Source organism: Gobio gobio (genome assembly GCF_949357685.1).
Source record: "Gobio gobio genome assembly, chromosome: 2".
Taxonomy (NCBI): Eukaryota; Metazoa; Chordata; class Actinopteri; order Cypriniformes; family Gobionidae; genus Gobio; species Gobio gobio.
The window spans coordinates 51,037,557-51,064,034 of record NC_137098.1 but is presented as its reverse complement, the minus strand read 5'-3'; the positions used below and the strand labels follow the sequence as shown (position 1 = coordinate 51,064,034).

General features: G+C 36.1%; 1 protein-coding gene across 2 annotated transcripts in view; it reads left to right on the top strand.

Annotated features, from left to right (window-relative positions):
- The window catches only part of tp53i11a (tumor protein p53 inducible protein 11a), a 45,186-nt gene extending 19,108 nt beyond the window's left edge, over positions 1-26,078 (top strand). For both annotated transcript variants that reach the window (XM_079810591.1, XM_079810590.1), the window contains 6 exons: positions 12,916-13,084; positions 19,356-19,414; positions 19,564-19,612; positions 19,973-20,063; positions 22,083-22,184; positions 23,432-26,078. In XM_079810591.1, coding sequence (XP_079666717.1) covers positions 12,959-13,084; positions 19,356-19,414; positions 19,564-19,612; positions 19,973-20,063; positions 22,083-22,184; positions 23,432-23,565 — 561 coding nt within the window. In that variant the 5' untranslated portion in view covers positions 12,916-12,958 and the 3' untranslated portion in view covers positions 23,566-26,078. The remainder of the gene's footprint in view (positions 1-12,915; positions 13,085-19,355; positions 19,415-19,563; positions 19,613-19,972; positions 20,064-22,082; positions 22,185-23,431) is intronic.
- The last annotated feature ends 400 nt before the right edge of the window (positions 26,079-26,478 follow it).

Below are 26,478 nucleotides of genomic sequence, written 5' to 3'. Positions count from 1 at the left end.
ATATCAATATTAAAAAGTAGTATTAAAAAATGAACAAATAGCCTAATTTTCTGCTATATACAATTTCATAAAATTATCAGCTAGCTAACCACAACTTTGTTCTGGGTTCACTCCAGTCTAAACTAAATGATTTTAGGCTATTTATTTTACTACACATTGTCCAAATAAATAAGCTGAAAGACTGTGGATGATTAAAGCTAATTCTTACTATCCACTCTTGCTAAAGTGGGTAAGCACACTTGTGTTCTCATTTCAAGTGTTCTGAGTAAATGATTCAACTGATTCATGAGTTCAGTGTTGGACTGATCCGTTCTAACCAGTCGTTAAAATGATTCGGTTCAAAGGAGTCATAATGTGGCGAATCTGTGTGTGAATCCCTTCTGTTAGAACATCGCGAAAGATTTGTCAACACACAGAAAACACTTCATAACCGGATAGGATTTGTTTCAAGTTTATTGAAAGTATGCTTTATGTCAGCTGGTCAGAGAATCAGTCAATGTTTTTTGAGCGCATTTCACACCCAGCGGTAATTAAAGGAAAACATCGTCTGATAGCGCCACGTGCAACATGGATTCGGTCTTCCGACCTTTTGATTTTGATTAACGTAATATGTGAAATATTAGAAAGCTAAGAATGCCTATTTTGAAGACAGAGAGCGTGCGAGCGGGGGAGGAGCTCTCTGGTCGTTCTCTCTGACACTCAGTTAACGCAAGGGCAGCGGTCATCTATTCTACATCACTCCTAAATCACAATAACTCATCAAATAAGGCTTTGGCGGGACAACAATTTGTTTTGGCGGCCGCCAAAAAATTTTCAATGTAGGAAAAACCCTGTATACAGAGCGCACTGCAGTGCTAACGTTAAAGCGCCGCACACACTTTTGTAACCGGACACCGCTTGTTAGCAGCGGCAGCTCCGCTCCTTTTAATGCAGCTGCATTTAGCGCCTATATATGGTAAAATAAGCTTATACAAATGTAACTTATAAGTATAGTTATACAGTTCTTAACTGTGTATGTATATTTACCATCCTTATTTGTTCTCTCACAGAAACCACATTTATGTACATATCCACGCAAACCTGTTTATGCCTTGCAATTGGATGACTGAATAAACATTACTATCATCAAAGTTCACTCTGGATTAGCTGCAGTTCTTTCTAGCCGAATAATTAGGCCAGTTGAGTTCCAACGGTCCCACTGCGCACAGAATATCCCACAGGCACCGTGTCGAATGTGGACGAGGTCGAACTGGAAACCATGTTAATCTTGGACTAAATCGGCCACCGTATGAGTTGAAACGAAATCGGAATTGAGAGGAACAGAAACTAAAATTCACTGGATGGTAATATACCTTTTCACCACTAGATGGGGGAAAATACCACACAGTGTAGCTTTAAGTGAAGACTGTTAAGTGTTTGATCAATTTCTGTATATTTCCTACCTGTTTTTTTGTACATTTTAGCAGGGCAGGTAACCCCCCCCCCCCCCCCCCCCCCCCCCGAACCCTGATATATTAAAGGCACAGCTAATTGTGACTTTTATTACAATGGATTTATGTGAAGATTGTTTTAAGTTCACTTAAATTAAACTTTATATTTTTTAAAGCCTGTTAAATGTAAAAATCGATAGCTTTCAATTATACTGTAATGTTGAATGGCTATAATTCATAGCCAAAATTGAGGGGGGACAAATTTATGTAATAGAGACATCAGTATTGGTTTCAGTGATACTGGCCTTCATTCATAGTGCTTAGTAAAAAGATGCCATTAAACAAATACTTAAATATACAGTCTTTTTTCTGCATTATTTTGGAGATTAAATGTGAAAGTATTACAACATAAAATATATAAACTTTTTTAATCGATTGAAAGCACTATCACACCGTTGTCACTGGACGCGACCGTTGACGTGCCGCGTCGCGCCGCAACGTCTAGAAGCTGTCTACACTGGATCGTTGCAAAGCATTTGTCCTTCATGTCAGTACGTCATAAATAGAATAAGGCATCAGTTTCCTGACAGGGATTTGTCATGTTGTGCCGCGCCACATCCTGTGTTATATTATCTTTTGTCATGTCGCATCGCGCCGCTCGTGACCGGTGTAGACACAGTGTCATATTTTTATTTTCATTTGATTTTTAGTTAAAACTGCATTTGTACTCATTTGAACTAACATGCAGAATCAAAGTATAACATTCACAACATGATTTCTCTATTGCTGTAGTATGAAATAAAAGCTTATGAGAACTGAACGCATTTCGTACAACAATGTGAAGTCGTCTTCCTTTTGCCCTTTGTTTTATTGTTCTGGTGGAAAAATCTAAGTGTTCAATGTTTATTCCCGCTGATGAATCACCTCTTAGTTTGGAATATGATCATTATGTCAGCTCTGTTTTACTTCACCGGAACTGTAATGCTTGTTCACATTATTTTCACTGAGGTGACTCAGAGCAGCTTGTGGACTTTCCAAGCTTTAGTTCACATGCCAGCTGGAGGCACAATTCACAGAATTACTATCCAGGGCTGCCCCTGGCCAATGGTTTTTCAAGTCGACCAGTAGTTGTTCATTTAAGCTATTAGTCGACTAATTGCACGTTTATAATAATTTAGTTACTTAAACTTGTACTTGCAAAAGTAATGATTATGAACATGTCGGAAAAAATAGCCAGAAGACATTTTAATTATTTACTAATAAACTAGTGTCGGCTGCAAAGTTGACGATACTGACTCTTATCTCTGCAGTATATTGGAAGCACCTTTTAGAGAGAAAAGCACCTTTCATACGGATTAAAATGTTGCTACTACTTGCATGTTTCAAATGATAAGCCATATTTGAGGTCGATGGATGATGGGTGAACGTTTGGATTCCCGCCTGACGTACTGTAATTTCTACAAGGATCTACCGTTAACAATCTGTTCCCCAATCTGGCCTAACTTCACCACTTCCTTTTTTGGCGACTAACCCACTAATACAATTTTGATCGGCTAAGCCTATTCTTATTGACTAACATTTAGTCGACTATTAGGGGGCAGCCCTGTAACAATGTGATATTTCTGTATCTAAAATTACAGACATTTTTAAATACAATTTAGGTGATAAATAAATAGGCTACATGGCAGTTCCAGTTTTAATTTGAGCACTGTGACTGTGGTTTGTGCTGTTTGTTCTCCATTAATACAGAATAAAGAAGATGCAATCAGCTTAAAACGGTTAATTTCAAGGTTTGCTATTAAATGTACTTAAACCTTTATACTGGAAGTGTTTCTTGTAGACATCATGCAGCTGCTTTCAGAGGCAGTTCTGAAGAAGGCGTCATGCGAAGCTCTTCAAATCAGTATGACAGGACAGTTTAAGCATCAGACTCTCAGATTCTTTCAAAAACAGTTGGTTCTGCTCACGTCTAATGACTCTATGCTGAAGGCATTGCATCATAATAATGTGATAAAACTGCTTTCCTTGACAACTGAAATGGAACCTACATAATATAGTGCGGTGAAGCATTGACTAACACATTGATAAGATATTTAACACAGCTTCACATCCATCTCATAATTTTCTGTGAGCTATAGATGCAATTGTTTCATTTTAAGGAACCTTTGCACTCCAAATTTGTGCTTGGGGTGAAATGTTTAATCTGTCAGATCCCAATTCATGTAATATGCATGACTATAAATCCCACCCAGATCTGCACTGACCTTTCTTTTCTGCTGAGTACGAGAGTGTGTTGTCATGGCGAAAGCTTGACTGATGTGTAGACATGAGATCAAGATGTTCATCTCTGCTGTTGGGATCTGAAATGTCTGTCGTGAAGGGTTCTCCACATTCAAACCTTGCTATTTTCGCAAACCTCTTCATAATTTGCATGGATGCAATGTTTTCTTAAGCAGCAGGAAGCAGTTAATGACTAAATTACTGCCAAACTGTTTGTTTAGGGTCAAGAGGACTCTGTCACAAGAAGGTTACAGAGCAACATGCAAAAAAGCTACATGTTTTGTCATTGCTGGGTAGTATGTGCATGTAAAATCTATTTGAATTCATTTAGTTATTGAGAAATTAGTTATTGTTGGCCTGTTGAAGTTATTTTCAGCCGAATGTAGTATAAATACACCATAAACGTATGTGTAATCATATGTGTAATGTTAAATATTCTTCATTTTTGGTATACTTCAAATAATGCTATTATGTCTATGATATGAACACATTTGTTTACTCTTCCTTTAAGTGTGATCATTTGGTCTTCTTCATGATGTTTCAAATCCATAGCTCTTATGACCTAACTTGATTCAGAGTCTTGAAGAGTCGGCAAAAGTCAGAGAAAGCCTGCAGATTTCGCAAAATTACAGATTTCACTGAAAACCACGTAGTGTGTATGATGGGCAAAAGTGTTTTTTTTTTAGCTTCAGACTATGAATCCGTCCAGTTGGAGGATATCAATTATGTTTGATATTTTGAGCCGGTTTTAAAACATATATGCCTGGTTTCACAGACAGGGCTTAGATTAAAAGGCCTTAGTTAAATTAGGACATTTAAGTAGCTTTAGTAAACATGCCTAAGAACAAACATTACTGGTGTGCATCTTGAGACAAAACAATGGCACTGACATACACTCACCTAAAGGATTATTAGGAACACCTGTTCAATTTCTCATTAATGCAATTATCTAATCAACCAATCACATGGCAGTTGCCTCAACGCATTTAGGGGTGTGGTCCTGGTCAAGACAATCTCCGAGTAGCATCTGCCTGCACAACCGGAGGCTGCATTTTCAGGAACGCAGTCCTAGGACCGCATTTCTAGGACCCTAGGTTTTTATTGACAACGCCACCTAGCGAATTAGAGGACCAGCAAAGATGGATGACGATCAGAGTGTGAGTATCACATTTGAATCAGTTTTTATTTTAACATTAAAAACAATCGTAATGCATTTCATTGGAAATTTAACGTAGCCGAAGTGATCGTGATTTGCTAAATAGTCTTGAATGCATTGCTATCATACGTATATTAGATAGTGCTGTAAATGAATTGTTAGCACATTCGTTTAACTAAACTTGCATGCAAGCTTGTGTTGACTTAGTGACAGCTTAATTGTGTCTTAAGACAACTGTATTACGTTCGTTGTGAAAGCTTGTTAGTTACTCGTTGTTTTTTTCTTCATTTTAAGTTAAAATAATCGTAATATTGTCATGTGCTCACAGTCAGCCTGTTTAACGTTACCACACAATACATGACATGTTGTGAGTACGTCTTTTCATTTTGGCATGGTTTCATAATGTTGATTGAGACATATGACGTTTTTATAGTCAGGCATAACAGAGGCCATCATAATAATTGACTGTTAAAATACCATGTGTTAGATTGTGTCATGTATTGTGTACTCTACTCTATATGAAGTGCTTTTAAGGACACAGCTCAGGGCAGGCAGAAGTATGACAAAAGATGAATTAATTAGTCAAGTCCTAGACTTAGCCCTAATTTATGTCTATTTATTTATATAAAATGAACTTGTTGAAAAGAGGGGAGAGCATCCAGTTGGTAGGTAGAGCTGCTGCATACATCACAATGTGTGCTTTAAATATTTAAAGGACAGGAAAAGTCATATTATTGTAGAAATAACAACAATAACATTTCTATTCAGATTTCTTGCATCTTTCTCTATTTTTTTTTTTTCCCGGTTCAGATGCGCTTTATTGACATGAATGTTTCAAGAACCTGTTCACCCAAATCTTACAGTATGCAATAACAGTAATATGAACATTATTTGGTATGAAGATTGATACAATTTTGTATTGTATATAATGTGTGTGCTCTGTGGTGACTAAGATTTGAAAAATTAAAATTTGAAGTTAAAAATTAGAAAGTTGAACAAGTTCAACTCAATGTTCCTTATTTCTTTAACTTTTCTATCTTTCTCTCTCTTAGGAGTCAGTGAAGACGTTGTCCATGAAGTTCTTCCCATGTGGTTCACGTCATGAACAAATTTGTTTGTGTGTGTGTTCAAATTCAACTGTTGCAATATATTATTTTATAAAATAAACACAATCTTAAATCTACCCCCAGAGTCATCCTTGTGTATTCCCTCTGTACTTGAAAATGTGATCGACTGAAAAGGCTAAACCATTCCTTGTTTATTTTACTTGATGAGTAATTAAATTATGCAACTTGGACCCAGTAATTACTCAACATTCCTAGAAACCAGATTTAATTGCAATAAAGAAAGCAGTATTTGAGTGTAATAAACCTTTAAAAACCTAAAAGAAAAAAAAAGGTTAAAATACTGCCTTGGTGGCACTTGTTTCGGATCTCCAAAACTAGGGTCCTGGAAATGTGTTCCTGGGATTGCGGTTCTCCGATTTGGTAGGTGGCGCTGTCACAAAAAAATAGGGTCCTAGAAATGCGGTCCTGAAAGTGCAGCCTGCGTTATTGCAGACCGATATGTTATTCCAACCTGAATGTCAGAATGGGAAAGAAAGGTGATTTAAGCAATTTTGAGCGTGGCATGGTTGTTGGTGCCAGACGGACCGGTCTGAGTATTTCACAATCTGCTCAGTTACTGGGATTTTCACGCACAACCATTTCTAGGGTTTACAAAGAATGGTGAGAAAAGGGAAAAACATCCAGTATGCGGCAGTCCTGTGTGCGAAAATGCCTTGTTGATGCTAGAGGTCAGAGGAGAATGGGCCGACTGATTCAAGCTGATAGAAGAGCAACTTTGACTGAAATAGCCACTCGTTACAACGTGGTTGTCTAACATGGTGTCTATAAAAGCTTTTCTTTGACTAACAAGGAAGTTTTCAGCTCTAAAACTTACAGGATGTTCTTATATTACCATGACCTTTTATATATCAAAAGCTCAAGAGAAAGTTGATTTCTCAATTCATGACCCCTTTAAGATATGCCAGTGCAAGTTGCTTTCAGTTAAAACAGCTCAAACATGCATTTTAGTCTAGGACTAGGCTTAAGCCTTGTCTGTGAAACCGGTTTCTTCATGTTTCTTCAGAACAACCTGAAAGTCAGTGTGTGATCCTCAGTGGTTTAGTGTATGATGTATAGTTTTTCTCTGTGAGCATTTACAAAATAGGCAAGTGTATGATCCCTATTGTTTAGATTTTAGAAGTTGTGCTAGCCTCAAGTCACACATGTTTGGAATGATAGAATTGTTTCTGTAAATGATGACTGAATTTGAATTATTCTGCAGAAGGTTTTGTGTTATGTGAATTTTATGTTGATTATCATTTCATATTTACCCTTAAGGAGCACTAGACTGAATAATTTTGATTGCATAATGATTTCATCTCTGATAATTCCAGAAAGTCAAAATTAAATTAATTTAAATACTAAAATATATATAGAAAGGACATGAATTTATATTTGATCTTGAGTATGTAGCTAAGTTTACCTTTGCTGATGCAGTAATATAGAGTACAATGTTGCTGAGTGCAGTAGCGAGCGATGTATGTGTACTAGGCAGGTTATAGTGCAGATGGAGTCTCAAGTATTCCACAGAGGCTAGTAATGAAAGCGGGTGAATGCTTCTTGGTAATGGTAGTAAGTTAAGAAGCCGCACATTGTATTGGTCATGGGGGAAAGTGGAGGATGAGGGCTGAGATGGCGAGTTATTCAGTGATGTCATGCAGTATCTTGTCTTATAAATTTCCTGCAGTGCAAAGGCTAGTTCACACTGTTGCAAGTGCAACAAACGCCTGCCAAACACAAAACTTCTGGGATCAATGCATTTATACGGGTTGCCGTTTGATGGTGTTTTGCAAAGAATGTTCAATCGCCATTTATCGAGTCATGTTTGAACAGTCTGGTATGATTTTCCATGTGACATAATAAGACTAATAGGCACGATATGTAAGATTTTGGGATTAAAATATCCAAAAACCACTAGAACAGTGTTATATATTTTGTTGACTTGTGTACTTGTGTAACCAGGACATGGACCGTGTCCATGTGTCGCCTATAAGTGACGTCATATATTTCCGAAGGTAAGGCAGGTACAATTTTTTTTTTTTTTTTAATCTCTTATGCACATCAACGCATTTATTTGTATAGAAAATACAGTAAAACAGTAACATTGTGAATTAAAAAAAAAAAATGTTTTTTTATAACAACTGTTAAATATTTGTATGTATTTTTTTATTTCTTGTGATGGCATTGCAGTCATTACTCCAGCCTTCAGTGTCACATGATCCTTCAGAAATCATGATGCTCAAGAAACATTTCATATTTTTGTCAATGCTGAAATCAGATTTTTTTTAAACAATAAGGAAACCATGATATATTTTTTAGCATTTATAGCATTTATTTAAAATATGAATCTTTTGTAACATTATAAATGTCTTTACTTCACTTTTGAGCAATTGCGTACTTGCTAAATATATAATTTATTTCAAACAAAAATTCGTGAATGATGGTTTTATGCAATATGTTTATAGAGAAAATGCATGGGAAATATACTTCTGAAAAGCAAGTGGTTGTGCTTGCTGTGGTTTTGGTGTGTGACTTTTGTTCTCAGTTAATGTGAGAAATTTAAAGATGTTCACCCTCATCTCTAGGGAGAGGCTGTTGTTCTTGCACCAAATTACCAGGTCAGCCAGCTTCATCCTCCAGGCTGACGGTCAGCAAAATAGATAATTAAATAGTTTGTTGTGGGTACATTTTTGTGTTTATTGCTCCCTTCAGATCTGTTATAGGCAATTATCTTACAAATCCAACTCCTTTCCCAAATGATTTGTGGGCCCAAAATTGATGAATTGGCAATCTGATTGATTTAAAATGGTAGTGCATTTTTACAGTTGTCAGTTTACAGAGTTTAAATGGGTTGGCGAACTGCTGTGATTAAGCAACATGTTGTAAGCACACGGCTAATGGAGAATTAAAATGTTTGCCCTCTGTGCGCTTGATAAAACCCTCTTTGAACGTAAAGACAATGACATAGAGGAAATGAGATGCTCAACATTTCAATAGAGGGCACATCATTAATAACAGCCAGCCTCAAATAGCGGATTAATGATTAGGGAGGCATGATCCCTGAATATATGTATAATCATATGAAAGGCACAAAGTTCATACCACTTGTGTTACTAGGCAACTGAAGCAACTTAATGTTTGCTATAAAGATAATGATATGAGATTGAAGAACAATTGGATGAGCTGTCATGGATGGGAGACTGTGAATAAAAACGGATGGAGCAGACAGTTTATGTTTTGCATTCATAATCATGCTGTATTGTATATCCTGGAGGGTTTTTGAGTTTCCCTCGGTCCAAATGTCAAAATAATAACAGCTGTGAAATGAGCAGGTGGTGAGAGGTGTAATTTCTGGTTTTCCTGCGCAGCTGTATACTGATTGATTCAGTATAGGGTACTGGGATGATATATCAAATAAATATTGTTTGTCGATCATTGTCACATCATTTTTTGTGTAATAAGATGCATGATGAAAGCTAGAAAAACAGATATTAATCTGCATAGTGTCTAGCTCAGAATTAATTTGTGACAATATTTTGGTGGATTGATTTAGCTTCGTCTCTCCATACTGACGTAATGAATCTGATCTTCAAGCTAAAGGAACTGGATGGAATATTTGAATGCTACCAATCCACAATCTGAATTCTGAATTGTTATGCAGCCTGAATCATAATCATAATCAGAGGAGAACTGGCCCCCTGACTGAGCCTGGTTTCTCCCAAGGTTTTTTTTCCCTCCATTCTGTCACCTGATGAAGTTTGGGTTCCTTGCCACTGTCGTCTCTGGCTTGCATATTTGGGGACACTAAGGGTGTGTTAACACTTGTAGTTCATTTTGCTTATTTCTTTTGGTCTGGACCCCACATTTTTTTTGTCATGGTCCGCTCAGCGGTCACATTGGTATTTTAACACCAAACCTAAAGATACTGAACCTAAAGGCATAGGGATAGGTTCACAACCTGATTGGTTGGCTTTTAATACGTAAATTCTGTGACAGAACCAAATATCCAAAACAATACTGTTTGCTGGGCTAAATGCGCTTGTTGTATGTGCGTAGCTACATATGTTGGTATATTGACCAGCTGAGAACTCGTGAAGAGCTTATAAAATGTGTAAGGGAGTAAAAACAGCATCAGGAATCCCTCTGTCACACACACAAACGAAGATTTGCGGTGAGTTGACACAGTTCTGATGCCTGTACCGAACTGTGACGGGTAACATTGCGTCAATGACAAGAAAAAAAGAGGTATGCTTGAGCATTCTGTCCTTTTTAGGGTCACATTTTGTGACATCTCTATAATATATCTCTTTTCTCCCCTGATAATGTTCCGTTTTGGGTTGGCTTACAGGTCTTTGGTCTGTGTTGCACTCATATTTCATTCGTACTGCACCAGAGTTGGTATGGAAGCAGACCGAGACCCATCTTTTCAGAGGTTTCGTCCGCTTGTTTGATGTGCAACAGGGTTCAGATGGCAGCATTGTCACTCAAATAAGCCTCACTTACAGAGCAATCACACCAGGGTTCGTTTTAATCGAACCAAACATGCCAAGTAATATTCAACAAGATTATTGATTTGACTGCACTGACACTATTGGATAAGAACTGAACTGGGCGACAGCATCACTGTTTTTCTGCAGAACTGCTTTATAGATGAAATGAACTAATTTAATATTTGATGATCTTTACAACAGAACTGAATCAACACTGAACTAACTTTTACTATACATACTATTATCGCATCGTAATGCAACTTTGCTATTACTATATAGGCCTACACTGAAAATACTGATTCAGTAACATCCATATTCTTTCCAGCTTGCACTGGGACATGAATATTTAATATGGTTGCATTTATGTGCATTGAACATGATTGGATATTTCAGGCTTATGAGTGTTACTTGATGACTTTTTGTCTCTATGTTCTATTGTTTAGTATTAGCTTACTGTCCTATTGCAGAGTTGTAATTCTATGTGAAAGACCATAACAGACTAGAGCTGTTTAAGTGAAAGTATAACTGTTCTCATAGAGTTAAAGCCAAAAGCCTGTTTAACTTTCAGGATGTCATTGGATTTTAAAGGGTTTATATCTCTTTAGAGACTGTTAATAGCAGTGAAACAGCATTAATACAATGTTTAGATTTCAGCATTTAGCTTTTTTATTTATGAAAAAAAAAGCCATTTAGTAGTAACAGCTGTTGTTTAAATGCCTCAATAAAGTAAATTTGTGGTCCATTTTGGCAAGTGCCTGCAGTTTTTTCTCTATTTTTTTATTAGCTGCCTTACTCAGTTGTCTAATGGGAATGAGTTGAGTAATGGAATAGAACATCAGTCTAACCCCACAGACTCTTTGGGGCTGTGCTCCTTCGGCAACATCAGTTAATCTTTTAGAAGTAAGCTGCGTCTAGTGTCTCACAATAAGCTGAGCACTCAGCCTTAGTTTGTGCTTTCTGTCCTCATTATATTGAGGGCTAAAAAGCTAGGATCAACATGAGGCAGCTGCTGTCATGAATCAAGCTCTATTCATTAACACCAAGCTAATCAATTAGATTGGGTTGTTCAATAAGCAGTCTGACTCTACACAAGGTATCAAAGAAGCATGTCCTGTTCCCTTCTGTGTAGAAGAAAGTTGCTGTCTTTGAACCTCTTTGAAAGTGTATTCCGTGCCCTGAGGCATGTCAGGTCATTTTGAGTCGAAATTATCCTCACAGAAGAATAATAACATATATATAATAACATTCCCTGTTACTGATGAGACATTATGTGTTGTTCGTCCCACCTAAAAATGTAATTCTTTAAAGCTGTTCAAAGCTCATTGACAGTAAACATTCATGCCAGTAAACAAGTCATGTCACAAGGTCATTGGCTCCTTTTGAGTTTGCTTCTAAAAATAACCCAATATTTATGGCCATTGCTTGACTATTAACATTTTTATGTGATGAAATTGTGTTAACTTGAGTTTGATTCATTCAGGCTGCATTAAATTGACACAGTAAAGATATAGATATAGATATATATATATATATATATTTTTTTGTTTGTTTTTTTTTTTTTTTTTTTTCTATTGCAAATAAATGCTGTTCTTTTGAATTTTCTATTCATCAAAGAATCCTAAAAATGTATGACACTATTAACAAAAATATTAAGCAGCACAACTGTTTTTAACATTAATAATAATAATAAATGTTTCTTGAGCACCAAATCAGCATATCATAATGATTTTTGAATGATAATGTGACACTGAGGACTGGAGTACTGGCTGCTAAAAATTCAGCTTTGCCATCACATGAATTAATTATATATTTTAAATATATTAAAACAGATAATAATTTTATATTATAATAATATTTCATAATGTTGCAGTTTATTTTTGATCAAATTGATGAGCACAGGAAAATATTTCAATTTATTTTTTTCAAAAACAAAACAAAACTCTTACCAACCCTAAACTTTTGAATGGTAGTAAATATAACAAGTATGCAAGAGACAGGGAATATTATATGTTGATTTTTGTGAATAAAGGGCATTGGAAGGGAAATCTGTGGAGTTCTACACACATACTGTACATTCTAAAAGGGTCTGGTTATAACCTTGATGTCGCTTTCTTTACAATCTTTAAAAATGTTTTAGGTATATCCCTATTCAGCTGACACAGTTTCCTCTGAATATTTGTGTGTATAGCTGTGTGGGAGACTCAATTGTTCACAATGAAATGTTTATATAATTTTCTACTGCTGTCTTGTTTCGTTTAGCCTGTGTAAAACCTTACTGATAGCTATGATTATTTGTAGTCACAGTTGTGAGAAACAGAATGACATGCTATTGTTAAATTTCACAAACCCTGCATATAACTGGTTGTGATTTTTTTTTCCCCCACTATAACTGGAATGCTAGGCACAAACAATTCTGAGAAAGTGCTCCTGCTGATGTGTTATCGTTTTCTTAGTCCCTCTGACAGCTCATTGAAGTGCCTGCTTTCCTCTGCTGCCATGGCCTCCACACCGCCACCCCTTATGAAGAAGCACAGTCAGACTGATCTTGTGAGTCGCCTCAAGTCCCGCAAGGTTCTGGGTGTCGGCGGGGAGGATGATGACGGAGAGGTGCACAGGTCAAAGGTAACGTCCCACCTGCCCTCATCAGTCTTTTTCATAATTGACCTCAATAGTGGCTATTCATACAAGAAAGCTGCTTTTTTTTTAAATGACTATTTTTCTTTATATTTATATATGTGATCTCTGGGTAGTTTCCCAAATTTTTTGGTAACACTTTATTTTGATAGTCCACTTTAGACATTCTACTAACTATAAGTAACTTTGCAACTACATGTCAACTAACTGTCATTAGAGTATTTGTAGACTGTCTGATTAATATTTACTAAAACTTTATTTTGTTGGTCCCCCAACAGACATACTACTGACTATAAGTAACTTGGCAACTACAATTCAACATATTCTACTAACCCGAACCCTAACACCTAACCATAACCTACCAGTCTACTGACAATCAACTAATACTCTAATGACAGTTAGTTGACATGTAGTTGCAAAGTTACTTATAGTTAGTAGAATGTTTAAAGTGGACTATCGAAATAAAGTGTAACCGATTTTTGTTGTTGTTGTTTTTTAATGTTGTCTAAGTTTAATGCCTTTTATGGGTTTTCAAATTATGTGCAACTTGGGTGTGTGTGTGTGTGTATATATATGTGTGTGTGTGTGTGTGTGTGTGTGTGTGTGTGTGTGTGTGTGTGTGTATATATATACTGTATGTATGGATGTATGGATATATATATATCATATCATATATTCCTTCATTCAACAGCAACCACAATCAAAAAGTATATATATATATTTATTATTAATAATATTACTAATTCATATAATTTTCTAATAAGTCAAATATTTGTTTATTATTACTTAAATAATATATAAATTGCATATGATAAAAATATATATATATTTTTTTGTTGGATTATAGCTGACTGTGTTTTTCTGATCATCGAATAGAAAAGAGGCTGTTTATCATTCATACATTTCTGTTGAAAGTAATATGTTTTTAGAAGAAGTCTCTTATACTCACCAAGGCTGCATTTATTTTGTTAAAAATACAAAAAACAGTAATATTGTGAAATATTATTAAAATTTAAAATAACATGAATATATTTTAAAATGTAATTTATTTCTGTGATGCAAAGCTGAATTTTCAGCATCAATACTCCAGTCTTCAATATATAATGTTACAAAAGATTATATTTAAAATAAATGTTGTTCTTTTGAACTTTCTATTAATCAAATAATCCTGATATTCAAATAGAAAACAGTTATTTTACATTTTAATAATATTTCACAATATTACTGTTTTTATTTTTATTTTTTGTATTTTTTATAAAATAAATGCCGCCTTGGTGAGCATACAGAGCTCTCTTGCTTTACGGGAGGTAGGAATACATCACACACAAACCACAAATTTATTGTGCATTAGGAACACACCTGCTATGGGGAAGATCATGATGGCTGACTAGATGAGTTGTGGCACAGTGTGGAATGGCAGCTCAGCTCTAGGACACTAATTGGCCCACACACTCATCCTGAAGCCAGCGTGCAGTCATGTTGCACACCTCTATGAATTAGGGATGTGTGCAACGATTCATTTTATTAACGTTTAAAGTGAAATTTTGCAACCGACTAGTAGACTTTTAAGCATATTCTCTTTCTTAGGATGTTGACATAACAACTGTTCAGGTGTCAAATAAGTTTAATTCATAATGTTTCTCCTTCAATCCGATATAAAATTTCACACCGTATTATTGTCGTTCATAACTGGTAGTATAACAAGCCTATAAGAAAGCTTAATGCTTATATACTAGTTTGATATGACAGAAGAAAACAGAAAAGTTTTGTGTAGGCTTTCAAAATACTTCCTCACCTTGCTCATCTTCTGAGTGGACATTTCTCTGAAACTACTGCGAGCACCACAGAGATAACCAACACATGCAAAATCTGAGGTAAAATAAAAGGATTTTTTCCCCCTTCAGAAATACTAACAATTAATTTTAAAATGTAACATTAACATGACGGTAATTTAAACGTAGCTGTTGAAAAAAATATAAAGCAAAACATTAAATGTGCAAAAAAAGAAAAGTAAACAACTCGCATTTCCAAGTTGTCTAGCAGCAGCAGTATCGTTTAATTGACTAGTTGACCAGTTGACTAGTCACGCACATACTATGAATAACCCACAATTAGAGCTTAATGGCAGGACTACCCGTCTCATGCTCAGCACTATTAAAACTCATGGGGCTTTGAGGTAGTCCACATGAAACATGGGCAGCACTCAGACACAGCTGCCCTTTCCACCCCTGCAATGTGCATCAAGCCTTGGGTAGGGTCACAGAGAAAGATCTAAGAGAACATCCATTTAGGGGCAGCCGCCCATCACCCTCTCTTTCAACAGGGATGGCTCAGCTAGCACCATAATGGCTGGAGATGTATGCATGAATCCAGCTCCATATGAGCTTTCAAGAGATGCTATAATAAATCAGCAGTTTCACCAAAAGTAGATCTTTTGGGTGCAAAATTAGTTTGAGCAACTTAAAAAATTCATTTGTGGTACAAAATGATTTCGCTCTTCCATTACTATTTGAAGACTTGCACACCAATGATGTTGATCTCTCTGTTTATCATAGAACCTAATGGGAGACGTGATGTATTCGAAGTACTCTGTTTAATTTCTCCATTAGTTTGTCACTCAAACAAGCAGTTGCTTTGATCCTGTGGTCAGATGAACATACTGCATAGAAGGAGTGTAATGGATCACAGCACTCATGGGTCAGATCATATTACAGTTTTTGAGTCATGGATCGGATCATCAGTGAGAGGCATTCAGGGTGTTTTCCGATCACTCGTTTTTTGATTTATACAGTTTATCGCCATTGCTTAAACACTAAACTCTGTTCCCTGAACCAAATTCTCAATGGCCTAAACCAATTTGTAGTAATAAAAGTTCAGGCAGTTAGACACCATTTGCAATTCTCTTTTTTTGCTAAACTAAACCTTCTCACTCACTAAAACACATTTTGCACTATGATGCACAAAAGGGTAAACACAAGTGGCAAAAGTTAAACACAACTGCAACACAGTTGTCATCGTTTACACACAACGGCGCAAAATTATTCACACTGGTGTCTAATTATGTGATCAAACCAACTGTACAAAATATGAGCCAGTTCAGTGTGCACAGGCGCACTAAATGTTGAATCCCAAAAATGGATGGAAACAATCTGAGAAGGAGAGGAGGAAGAGCATGTGTAAGTGATGGTGGATGAGGAGGAAGAGCAGGGTGTGAAGACAAGACTGTATCCGGCACACCAGAGGGTTTTTCCCTTTGCTTGGCTAATATAGGTTACTTTTTTTTCTGTAACTCAAGCTCTGGATGCTGTGTCTCCCATTTTTAAAATGTAGTATCTAATAAATAACCTGTAGTTTTTAGAAATTGACTTGTGTATGTGCATGATCTTAAAGCTTTGTTTGATTTTGAGTACAGGTGAAATGGTTTTGAGCCTGTTGTTTGAAGAGCCAATGGTTTTGTGAGATTTGGCTTTGTGTTTAATGTTGTGTGGAAGGGGTGAAGGTTTCAAGAAAATGTAACTCAAAAAACATGAATACAAATAGATTTTTAGTTTTTACATTCAGGGGTAGAAAATGCATAAACAGCTTGAATATTCGATCTGTGGGTGGGAATGAAACGCCCCTTTCCACTGATTGGTCATTCAAACATCAAGCCGTGCCGTCATCAGTTGTTCCTCTGTTCTGCGCAACAGAATAATAGTCATCCACTAATCTATAATGGCTAACCTTTTAATCCACAAGATGCGTGCCAAACCGCATGGCCAGATCTGGATCAATACGGCCCGTTACACCCCTACTGTTGTATCATCTGCCATTACAGGTCTTATGAGAAAACAGAGTACTCCCTTTTCCCAGCAGTTGTCAAGATGTGTTAATCCCCATAGAAGCGACAAGAGCGAGGTGTCGATTGAGTGGTGGTCTCCATAGAACATGACATGCTCTTGTTTCTCGGTGTTACATGCTTTCTGAACACTATATCTCTGCGAGCACTTTTCTCCCGAGAGTAATCAATGACCTGCCATATTGCAATGACCAGCATTTGTTCATAGTATACAGTTCTGGCAATATAATTTGAATAAATTGCAGTAAATGTTCATGGTCTAAATAAATTAGAATAAGCAAAACCTATAAAATGGAACCTTTACAAAACAAAAACGTCTGTGACATTAGTTTTACTCTAAGCCATTACTATTACTGTCGCTGTGACACACGCCGCCATACAAATGCACACCATGTTCTAGGGCCCACAGATACGTTTCTTTTTTTCCTTAAAGGGGCCTACCTCAACAAGAAACATGCATTAGGAATAAAAAGAAAGTACAATAATATGCAGTCCACATGTTTGCACTGATCAGGACCGCGTTCTGTAGGCCACAGCAGTCACTTTCCATCACTCCCACTCACCTTCCTTTACTTTCTTGCTTCCCCCTGTAAAATGACATTTAGCCAAGAGTTCAGTTTCCCATCTGAAACAGATCGGGTTTTCATCAACACTAAATTACCCACGCTGCGGAGGCTTTTAGTGGAGCATGGCAGAGAGGGAGATGGATAGATCCCTCTCTTTTAGGGTGTGAGAAGAAAGAGAGAGCCCGCATGTTTAATGGCCATTAGGGTGCGTTGTACTTTTTAGGCCTGAAAGCCACGTACATAATTTTGAGATGGAAATGGAAAAGAGCGAGGTAACATCATTGTGTTAATTTCTTATAGAGCACATCAAAGTAAGGGAAATGCATGTTTATGTGTTTCAAAGATAGGTAAATGGACATTGCTACTGTAAAATGTTCCTGCTAATTACTGCACATTTGACCCTTCGCTAAGCCCACATCCATGGTTAGTATTCCTGGATCTGACAAGCTTTCATTGCTGTTGATAACATCTAGTTAACTATGAATTTAAATATACAATGAAATATTCACTATTTACCAAAAAGGTTTTCAGTATGCTTTCGGGTTTCATAATCTGGCATATGCTGCTAACTATCCAGATACACAGAACTAATGCTAGATGAGCACAAGTTTGTTAAAAAAAATATGGCAGATGGCAACAGTTTAGGGGAAGGATTAATGTTTTTAATGCCAGTTAATGTTTTTAAGACAAGGCTTAGCGAAAGGTCCATTGCTCTTCTTATCTTAACCACCTGTTTCCTTTTGCCCACAAAATGTACACTACTGTTGGGGCCAGGAAGATATTTTTAATATTATATTAGTGTACTTTTATTAAGTAAGGATGCATTAAACTGATCAAAAGTGACAGTAAAGTAACATTTTATGATGTTACCCCTGATATGATTGTAAAGCGGCAAAAGTGTGTACAGTATTACATATGACAGTGCTATACAAATGCCTTATTCATTCATTCATTCATTCATATTTTAAATGCTGTTCTTATAAACTTTTTATTCAAAGAATCCTAAAAAAAAAGTACCACGTTTTCCACAAGCATATTAAGCAGCACAACTATTTTCAACATTGATAAAAATAAGAATGTTTCTTGAGCACCAAATCAGAATATTAAAATGATTTTTGAAGGATCATGTGACACTGAAGACTGGAATATTGATGCTGAAAATTCAGTGTTGGCATCACAGAGTACATTTACATTTTTAAAAATTAATTAAAATAGAAAACTTGTTTTAAATCATAATAATATTTCATAATATTGCTGTTTTTACTGTACTTATCAAATAAATGCAGCTTTGGTGAGAATCATTTTGAGTTGGTTCCTCTAGAGCTTTATATAGAAGTCTTTTAAACAAAGCATTTTTCTGCAAAATCCCCTGTCACTTATAGAAAGATGAGTTAGGCTACCCAAACAAAGCATAATATTGTACCGCCTTTTCACATCCTTATCTGTATTTGTTTGATTCTGTCTGAAGGAGCTGTGCTCCCCTGTGGCCCACAGCCTGGATTACGCACACAAAGCCATCATTGTGAAACCACCTAGCCTGCTGTCAAAATACACCTATTAAATCAAAACAAAACTCAAACTTTCCTATCAGTCCCTCCAGATGCTACACCAAAGTTTCCATTTTCACAAAATCAAACCGCGTTCCTCTACATGGACCATTCAGTCTTGTGCTATCAGCAAATCTGAGTCGGGCCTGTTTTCCTAAATTTGACATTTTCCTTCCATGGGCTTACATTTCAGTGCGCCACCTTGCTCTGCTTATAGAAAGATTGACAGACTAATTATTACATTTATAAAAAAGAAGTTAGATAATTGACTAAATGTTACAAGCTGATGATATTTTCTCATTTTGCAGATCAGTCAGATGTTGGGTAATGAGATGAAGTTTGCTGTACGTGAGCCCATTGGTCTCCGGTAAGACTGTGACACCCTACTAATTGAATTGCTCCAACGTTCATTGCAGGGTTTTTTATAAATCCTTGAATGTTTTGATTGTGGCTCAGTTGTGTCTTATAAGAGGCAAGTTGGTTTGACATGCAATGTCCTTCATTCTCTCATTGCAGGATTTGGCTCCTTATCTCTGCAGTGCTGTTCACATCGACATCCTTAATGGTGAGCAGTCACCTCAATATAGTTCATGCTCCAAAATGAAATAATGCTCATTGTGTTTTGTTTAATTATTTGCACAACCGTAAAAAAGTAAAAAAAGAAATTAAAAAAAGAAATTAATACTTTTATTCAGCAAGGATGCATTGAAATTGATTAGAAGTGACAGTTAATACATTTATAATGTTACAAACTAATTTTAAACATTGCACCGGCCCCAAACTTTTGAAATGCTTAAAACATTTTTATTTATAATTGACATTTCTCATTTTGCTGTGATCTTGAAGGATTTTTTGCCGCTTTAATGCCTCTCCCTAGAGGTCCCATAACATTACAATCATTATGTGACCCTTCTCTGTGTTGTAGGCCCTGGCTTTCCCCAACCAGTTCTACGAGATAATATTTGAGCTCACCACCACCAGGATCTCCATCAGACTCTTTGGCGGAGCCCTTCTATGTATGTTCAGGTTTTTTTTTAAAGGTCTTTTTTACATTTTAACAATACACACATGAATAATGCTTCTCAGTATTTTACATTTATATTCAAGAACAAAATATCTTCTTAGTCTTCTATTAACACTTTTCCAACTCCACCAATTTTTAAGAACAATCTGAAAGGTCCCCAAACTCCATCAAAAACTGTATATTTATACCTTAAAATATAAGTTATCTTTTCCATTGTCATGGCAATTTAAAGTCGTTTTATTTGAAGAATACATATATTTATAAATATATACTCTATCTTTTTTAACGTGATCTCCTTAGGATATAAATGAAATAAAAAAAAGTAAAGGTGACAGTGGAAAGTTAACATCAAGGATCTTCTCTATCATTTCCTTCCTGCCTTTCCAAAAATTCTTGACTTCTTCACACTCTCATATGCAATGATATAGTGTGCCTTTAAACTCACTGCATCTTAAGCAAGTGTCAGGGACATTTTCATTATATTTATGCAATACAACTTGCAAGTTATATAAATCCGCATGTATGTTAAGGTTTAATGGGATAAGGGTTAAAGACTATAACTACAAAGTGGCCTGTTCTGACTTAGACATATTTTACATGGCAACAAGAATGCGGGCACCCTTTCCATATAGTGAATTTGTCTATTTCATACTGACTATAAGTCTATAATGAGGAGAAATTCATTGTTAAAAAATCTTTGACGTATTTGACAAATACTATCATTTCCACAAGGACCGAAAAAACATTGTGGATATCATGAAAAAAAAATTATGTATATGTATTGGATATAAACACCGTTTTGGAAAGGGATATTTAAATGCGCATTTCTCCACATATTATTGGAAATGTAGCGTATATGTGCACTTCTTCATACTTAAGCTTTTTACACTCTCAATTTATGCATAGCAAATGCATAATGTAAACACATTTGTGCAAGTCTGTCTCCCACTCACAGGAAATATTCATGACTAGATGAGCTTTTCACTGCCAGATTTGTATGATTTCAAGAGGTATGAATATTTTACGCCTCGGTTTTAAAAAATGGATGAGTCCATACAATTCCATTTAGCCACATATAGGGCAGGGCTTTCAGAGTGCTGGGTAGTGCTGCTGTACTAGGACTAGTAATGACCCCCTGCTGGTCCCAGGACGCTTCACAACAACAGCACATGCCAGGCACACCCCGTGCTTGAGCTTACAGTCAGCCGTAGGAGGTCCTGTATTATAAAAGATTGCAGGGGTGGCTTATGGGTGTGTGAAAGAGACTGTTTCGTGGAAATAAAATCCCTTCCCTCCCTATGCCCTTATTTCATTATGAACAGCAGCCTATTTGTCTTTTCTCCATAATAGCATAACGCAGCCCCTAATTCAGCATAAAGGAGTTTCCCTCCCCAATTTGTTTAGATTTCAGCCCTAACCAGTGGGTGATATAGAATATTATGCTAATGTGATTAGATACATTATCTATCTCCGAATGCTCTGGAGTTGGGTGCTGCAGCAGAGCTCTGGAGGCTTTGCTGTATGTACACATGATATTAGTACGCAAATATCAGAAGGGCTGTATTTTGCAGTTTAGACCCCTCACTGAGCTCCAGTGGTCTTTATACAGTGTGACACCTGGTTTAGCTCACAAACAATTCATACCCCTGTTGCGCTGCAAGGTGTGAGTGCTCTTCTGTCAGATCAATGGCCAGTTCACTGGTGGGAATTACTCAAGCAAGGCTGGAAAGATAGTGCTGGCAGATGGCACTTGGCAGAGTTGAAGAAACAGCTACCCTCCTTGTTATCCATATCCGCAGTGTGGGAGGAGATCAGAAGGACTCTCTGCGCTTTTCCCTGAACAGAATCAGAACCCACGGCAACATTGGTCCTCTGATCTTGGGCCAGATTTCCATCTTTTTAATTCCGAGTGCTTGGTTTTTTTGGGGGAGATTCCACATTATATTTAATAGATGAGCCCCCTTTATTGTTTCTACCTGACTTAGGATGATGTGTTTCCTCTTCCCAACAGGTATCTCATTAATCCTGTGGAATGGCTTGTACACAGCAGAAAAGGTCATCATTCAGTGGACGCTACTTACGGAAGCGTGTTACTTCGGGGTACAATTTCTAGGTGAGAAAGGGTTTGTTTTCTGAGAACAGTGGGCAGACAGTACTAAGGGACGTGAGAATGGAAACTGACATTTAATCTTTATTCTACCCATAATTAAGGGACATTTAGGCTGGAGGAAAATTGATTTAGGCCACTTCACACTGGTTAGCGGGGCTCAACAATACATTTTTTTATTTTTTTTATTTACATGGTATATTTTATTTAATATATTGCATAGGTTTTTTTGCAAGTGTTTAATCAATTTACAGCTATTATGCAGCCACATTATTGCTGAATAATTTAATATTATTAATGCTATAATGAAAGTCCTTGCTAGTAAATATAATATTAATACAAATAAATAAAAAAAAAATTATTATGACAAAATATTTTTTCTGGCACATAAAAATGCATATATGGATGCATAATAGCTGTAAATTGATTAAACACTTGCAGAAAAAAAGAATGCAAATCATTACAGATTGGTTTATAATTGTAACCCATTCTCGAGATGCTTTCCAGCCTATCAGAAGTTGATAAAAAAAACTGGCTTGAAAGTTGAAACACTCTTACATTGGCCCTGGACCATTAGGCCATTCTTATTGTTGAGTCCTGGTTAGCAGAGAAGGTCTGGAATACTCTTAGTTCTCAAGGGTGTACTGCCCTCTTATGGCAACCAGCTTTCTTAACAATCCAAGCATATAGGTTTCAAATTAACTAATAAACTCTTCACTTTGTGCTAAATGTAAGTTGAGGAAAGTGATTACACTTACTGTATTTAAGACACATAATAAAAGCCAATGGGCTGAAGGTCATACTTATTTTTTGACCTGAAGCTGTAATTAAGTCTGGCTTTCATTCATTTCATGCCTTCCCAGTAAATGACTGGCTAACAATTTTGTTTGTTGCCAGGAAAAAAGTTATTCAGGGGTAGTATCAATATATTTTCTTTTTAAGGCCAAATTACAAAATAACTGATTCCAATGTTTGTGACATATATGGTACATTCATCTTCTGGTACATTCCAATTGATTGATTGATTTGAAGTCCATTCCATCCTACCCTTTATGGCATTATTTTACCAATGCTAAAGCATGTATTTCCATAAGAGTGCAGTGTATCATTGTCTCAATACATATGTTTACGAGTTAAATAGGTTTGTGAAGTATGCTGCATGGCACCCTTTTGTCTTATGCTAGATGTCTATATAAGACTACTTCTTTGTCTGACTTTGCAAATTAGTCTCTATACACATTTTTTTTTTCCAGTGACATCTATCACCCTCTTGGAGATGGGCACACTGTGCAACGGTGAAATCGTTCTTCTTGTTAGTGAAGCCTTCTTCCTCTTCGTCACCATGAGTTACTATCATCACCTTGGCCGGCGCTCCAAAAAGATGTGAGGGAAGCCAGCTAACCATGTGTTCACCAATCTGACAATTCTTGTGTTAGATGGGTGGGTTTTGCACCAGAGAATGCTTTGAATACAGTAGCACTACTGCCTGGACCAAATGAATTTACACTTGACTGAAAATCAACCTCTATTTGTGGGAAATTTCCGTTTTATGTAAGCACAGAATCTGGGTATTTACTTAGATCCAGAGCGCCTTAGTTCATGACTTTTGTTACATTAAGTTCACTACAGTAGCTATAATTATCTGACAGCTTACATGTTTGTAAAAGCTTTTTCTGAGAGTATATATTGTGGAGGGTAGATTTATGACACACACATGTGTCAGGGAATTTAGTTTTGCAAATGTTAAACTGTTTTGGGATGGTGCCCAGAATTCAGGTCGTGTTATGTAAGAGTTTAATGAAATTCCTGTGTGTGGTGTGTTATTCTACGCTAAGAATGCGTACAACACCATAGCAACCACCAATAATGTTAGACAAAGGGTAAAACAAAGAATAGCATGCATACAAAATAAAAATAGGCCTACATTAAAATCTGAATGTATTGCTGAAGAATTAGAATTATTACATTTACATATAGTTACTAACACTACCATAATTCATATAAATTGCATGTTAAAATTCCAACGGGAAGACTTTGCAAATACATTTCTTTTGAATTTAGACTCCAAACAGTACATTTCGTGATATGGTAAAATAATGGCTGTAGTATTAAATGGTATTTAAAGTGTATATTTCAGAAAATACCCTTTTGACTTTGTAGTTGTACATTTATTACTGTCTTTGACAAATCCAAACATTCTTTTTCTACCCCTGCTAATTCAGGCATAATTAGTTTGTTCTGCTTTACACACATATATAATGGACATATACAAAACAGGTACTAAAGTAAATAGTGTAATTTATTAATGTAGGACAACTCCTCTTTTATTACAGATTAAGAGATTACAGAGAAAGTCTTTTTTTTCTTTCTTATGTTCGGACTCAGTGTATGATCCGCATATATGTAACTATATGTATTAAAGGGACAGTTCACCCCAAAATTTAAGAGCACTGTATCAACTCTCGTTTTGTTCCAAAACATATGATTGTCTATCATCTGTGGAGCAAAAAAGGAGTACCGTAAAAATAGTCCATATGACTTGTGCACTGTGTTCCAAGTCTGAATTGATATGATGTTCCTGTGTGTCTCGTCATCGACAGCAAACTTCAGAGAATTTACTCTGTGTGAACTTTTCTTTTAAAAATTACCATTATGCACAACAATAGTACATTTATTTAGTAAGATATACTTTATGCCTTTAGTGATCCTTGCATGAAGTCAACAATGCAGATCAGCAGTAGCTTTAAAATGTAGCACTTTTATAAATATAAAATATGTCAGTAAAAGATATAGTCAGTGAAAGAAGATAAACTTCTGTTCAATTTCCACATAAAGAGTTTATTTAAAAAAAAAAAAAAAAAAGCGTGTTGAACTTCTTATCATCACTGTAATGTAGCCATAATTGAAAATTACAGCTCTTTTACCATACCGCTAACATCTGGGCCAACATCAGCAATATTTTATTGCGATAGTTGATAGTATAAATGATTATTCTATAATTAGATATAGCAGGTGTCATTCCTAATAGCATGCTTCCATCACTGAACTGTCATTTGAGATGTGAACAGTCACGTTGCCCTTCCATAGATCTCAGATGCTTCTTCCAAATAAAACACAACTGGCTTTGTTCCAAAGGGAAATCAAAGGATTATATAAATAAATGCTTTGGAGATAGCAAGTAAGATAGATGTCTATTAAGAGGTGGTCTGATTAAAGGGTTAGTTCACCCAAAATTAAATGAAAAACAAAATTCTGAAAATGACACGCCATTCCAAAACCGTAAGACCTTGGTTCATCTTCCGAACACTTTGGAAAAAATATAAGATATTTTTGATGAAATCAGAGAGCTCTCTGAACCACCCATAGGCAACAACATCATTGCAACTTTCAAGGTCCAGAAAACTAGTAAAGACATCGTTAAAATAGTCCATGTGACTACAGTCGTTCAACCTTAATGTTATGAACCGACGAGAATGCACACTTTATTCAACAATTTCTTGTTGCCTGGGTCATTCTCCTACCCTGTTGATGTAGTAAATACAGTGCAGCGCTTCCGAGTTCTACGCCAGAATGGCTGCTTACCATTGGCTGACACTGTTCACGTGACCACCACCACCACGCATACGTGTAATGCTGACGTAGGAGCTAGGCAATGGTGAGCCGCCGTTCTGCCGTAGAACTCGGAAGCACTTCACTGTATTTACTACGTCAACAGCGTAGGAGAATGACACAAGAAATTGTTGAATAAAGTTCAAGAAGTATTCTCGTCACTTCATAAAATTAAGGTTGAACGACTGTAGTCACATGGACTATTTTAACGAGGTCTTTACTACCTTTCAGGGTCTTGAAATTTGCTGACATTGCTGCATATGGGTGGTTCAGAAACCTCATTGATTTCATAAAAAATATCTTAATTTCTTTTCCGAGTAATTAATTGAGTAATTAATGTCAGAATTTTCATTTTTTGGGTGAACTAACTTTAACATTTTTAATAATTTGATATTAACTGCATTACTTGAGAAAGAAACTGCTATTTGTTTATTTATACTGTGTATCTCTCTATTAATGAACTGTGTAGTATTACTCTGTTATCTAGCAAGACAATGGACCATGATTGTCAAGTCAAAGCACAGTTAATGATAATACAGTAGACTTTATATGTATATATCTCTATATACTCTATAGATATTTTTAGGTCACTTTTTGCTCTGTAAATATTTGAATGATTCAGGAATGTGTAACACTTCTTAAACATCTGTAAATGTGCAACTTTTTTTTGTATTTTGTTTTTGTTTTGGAC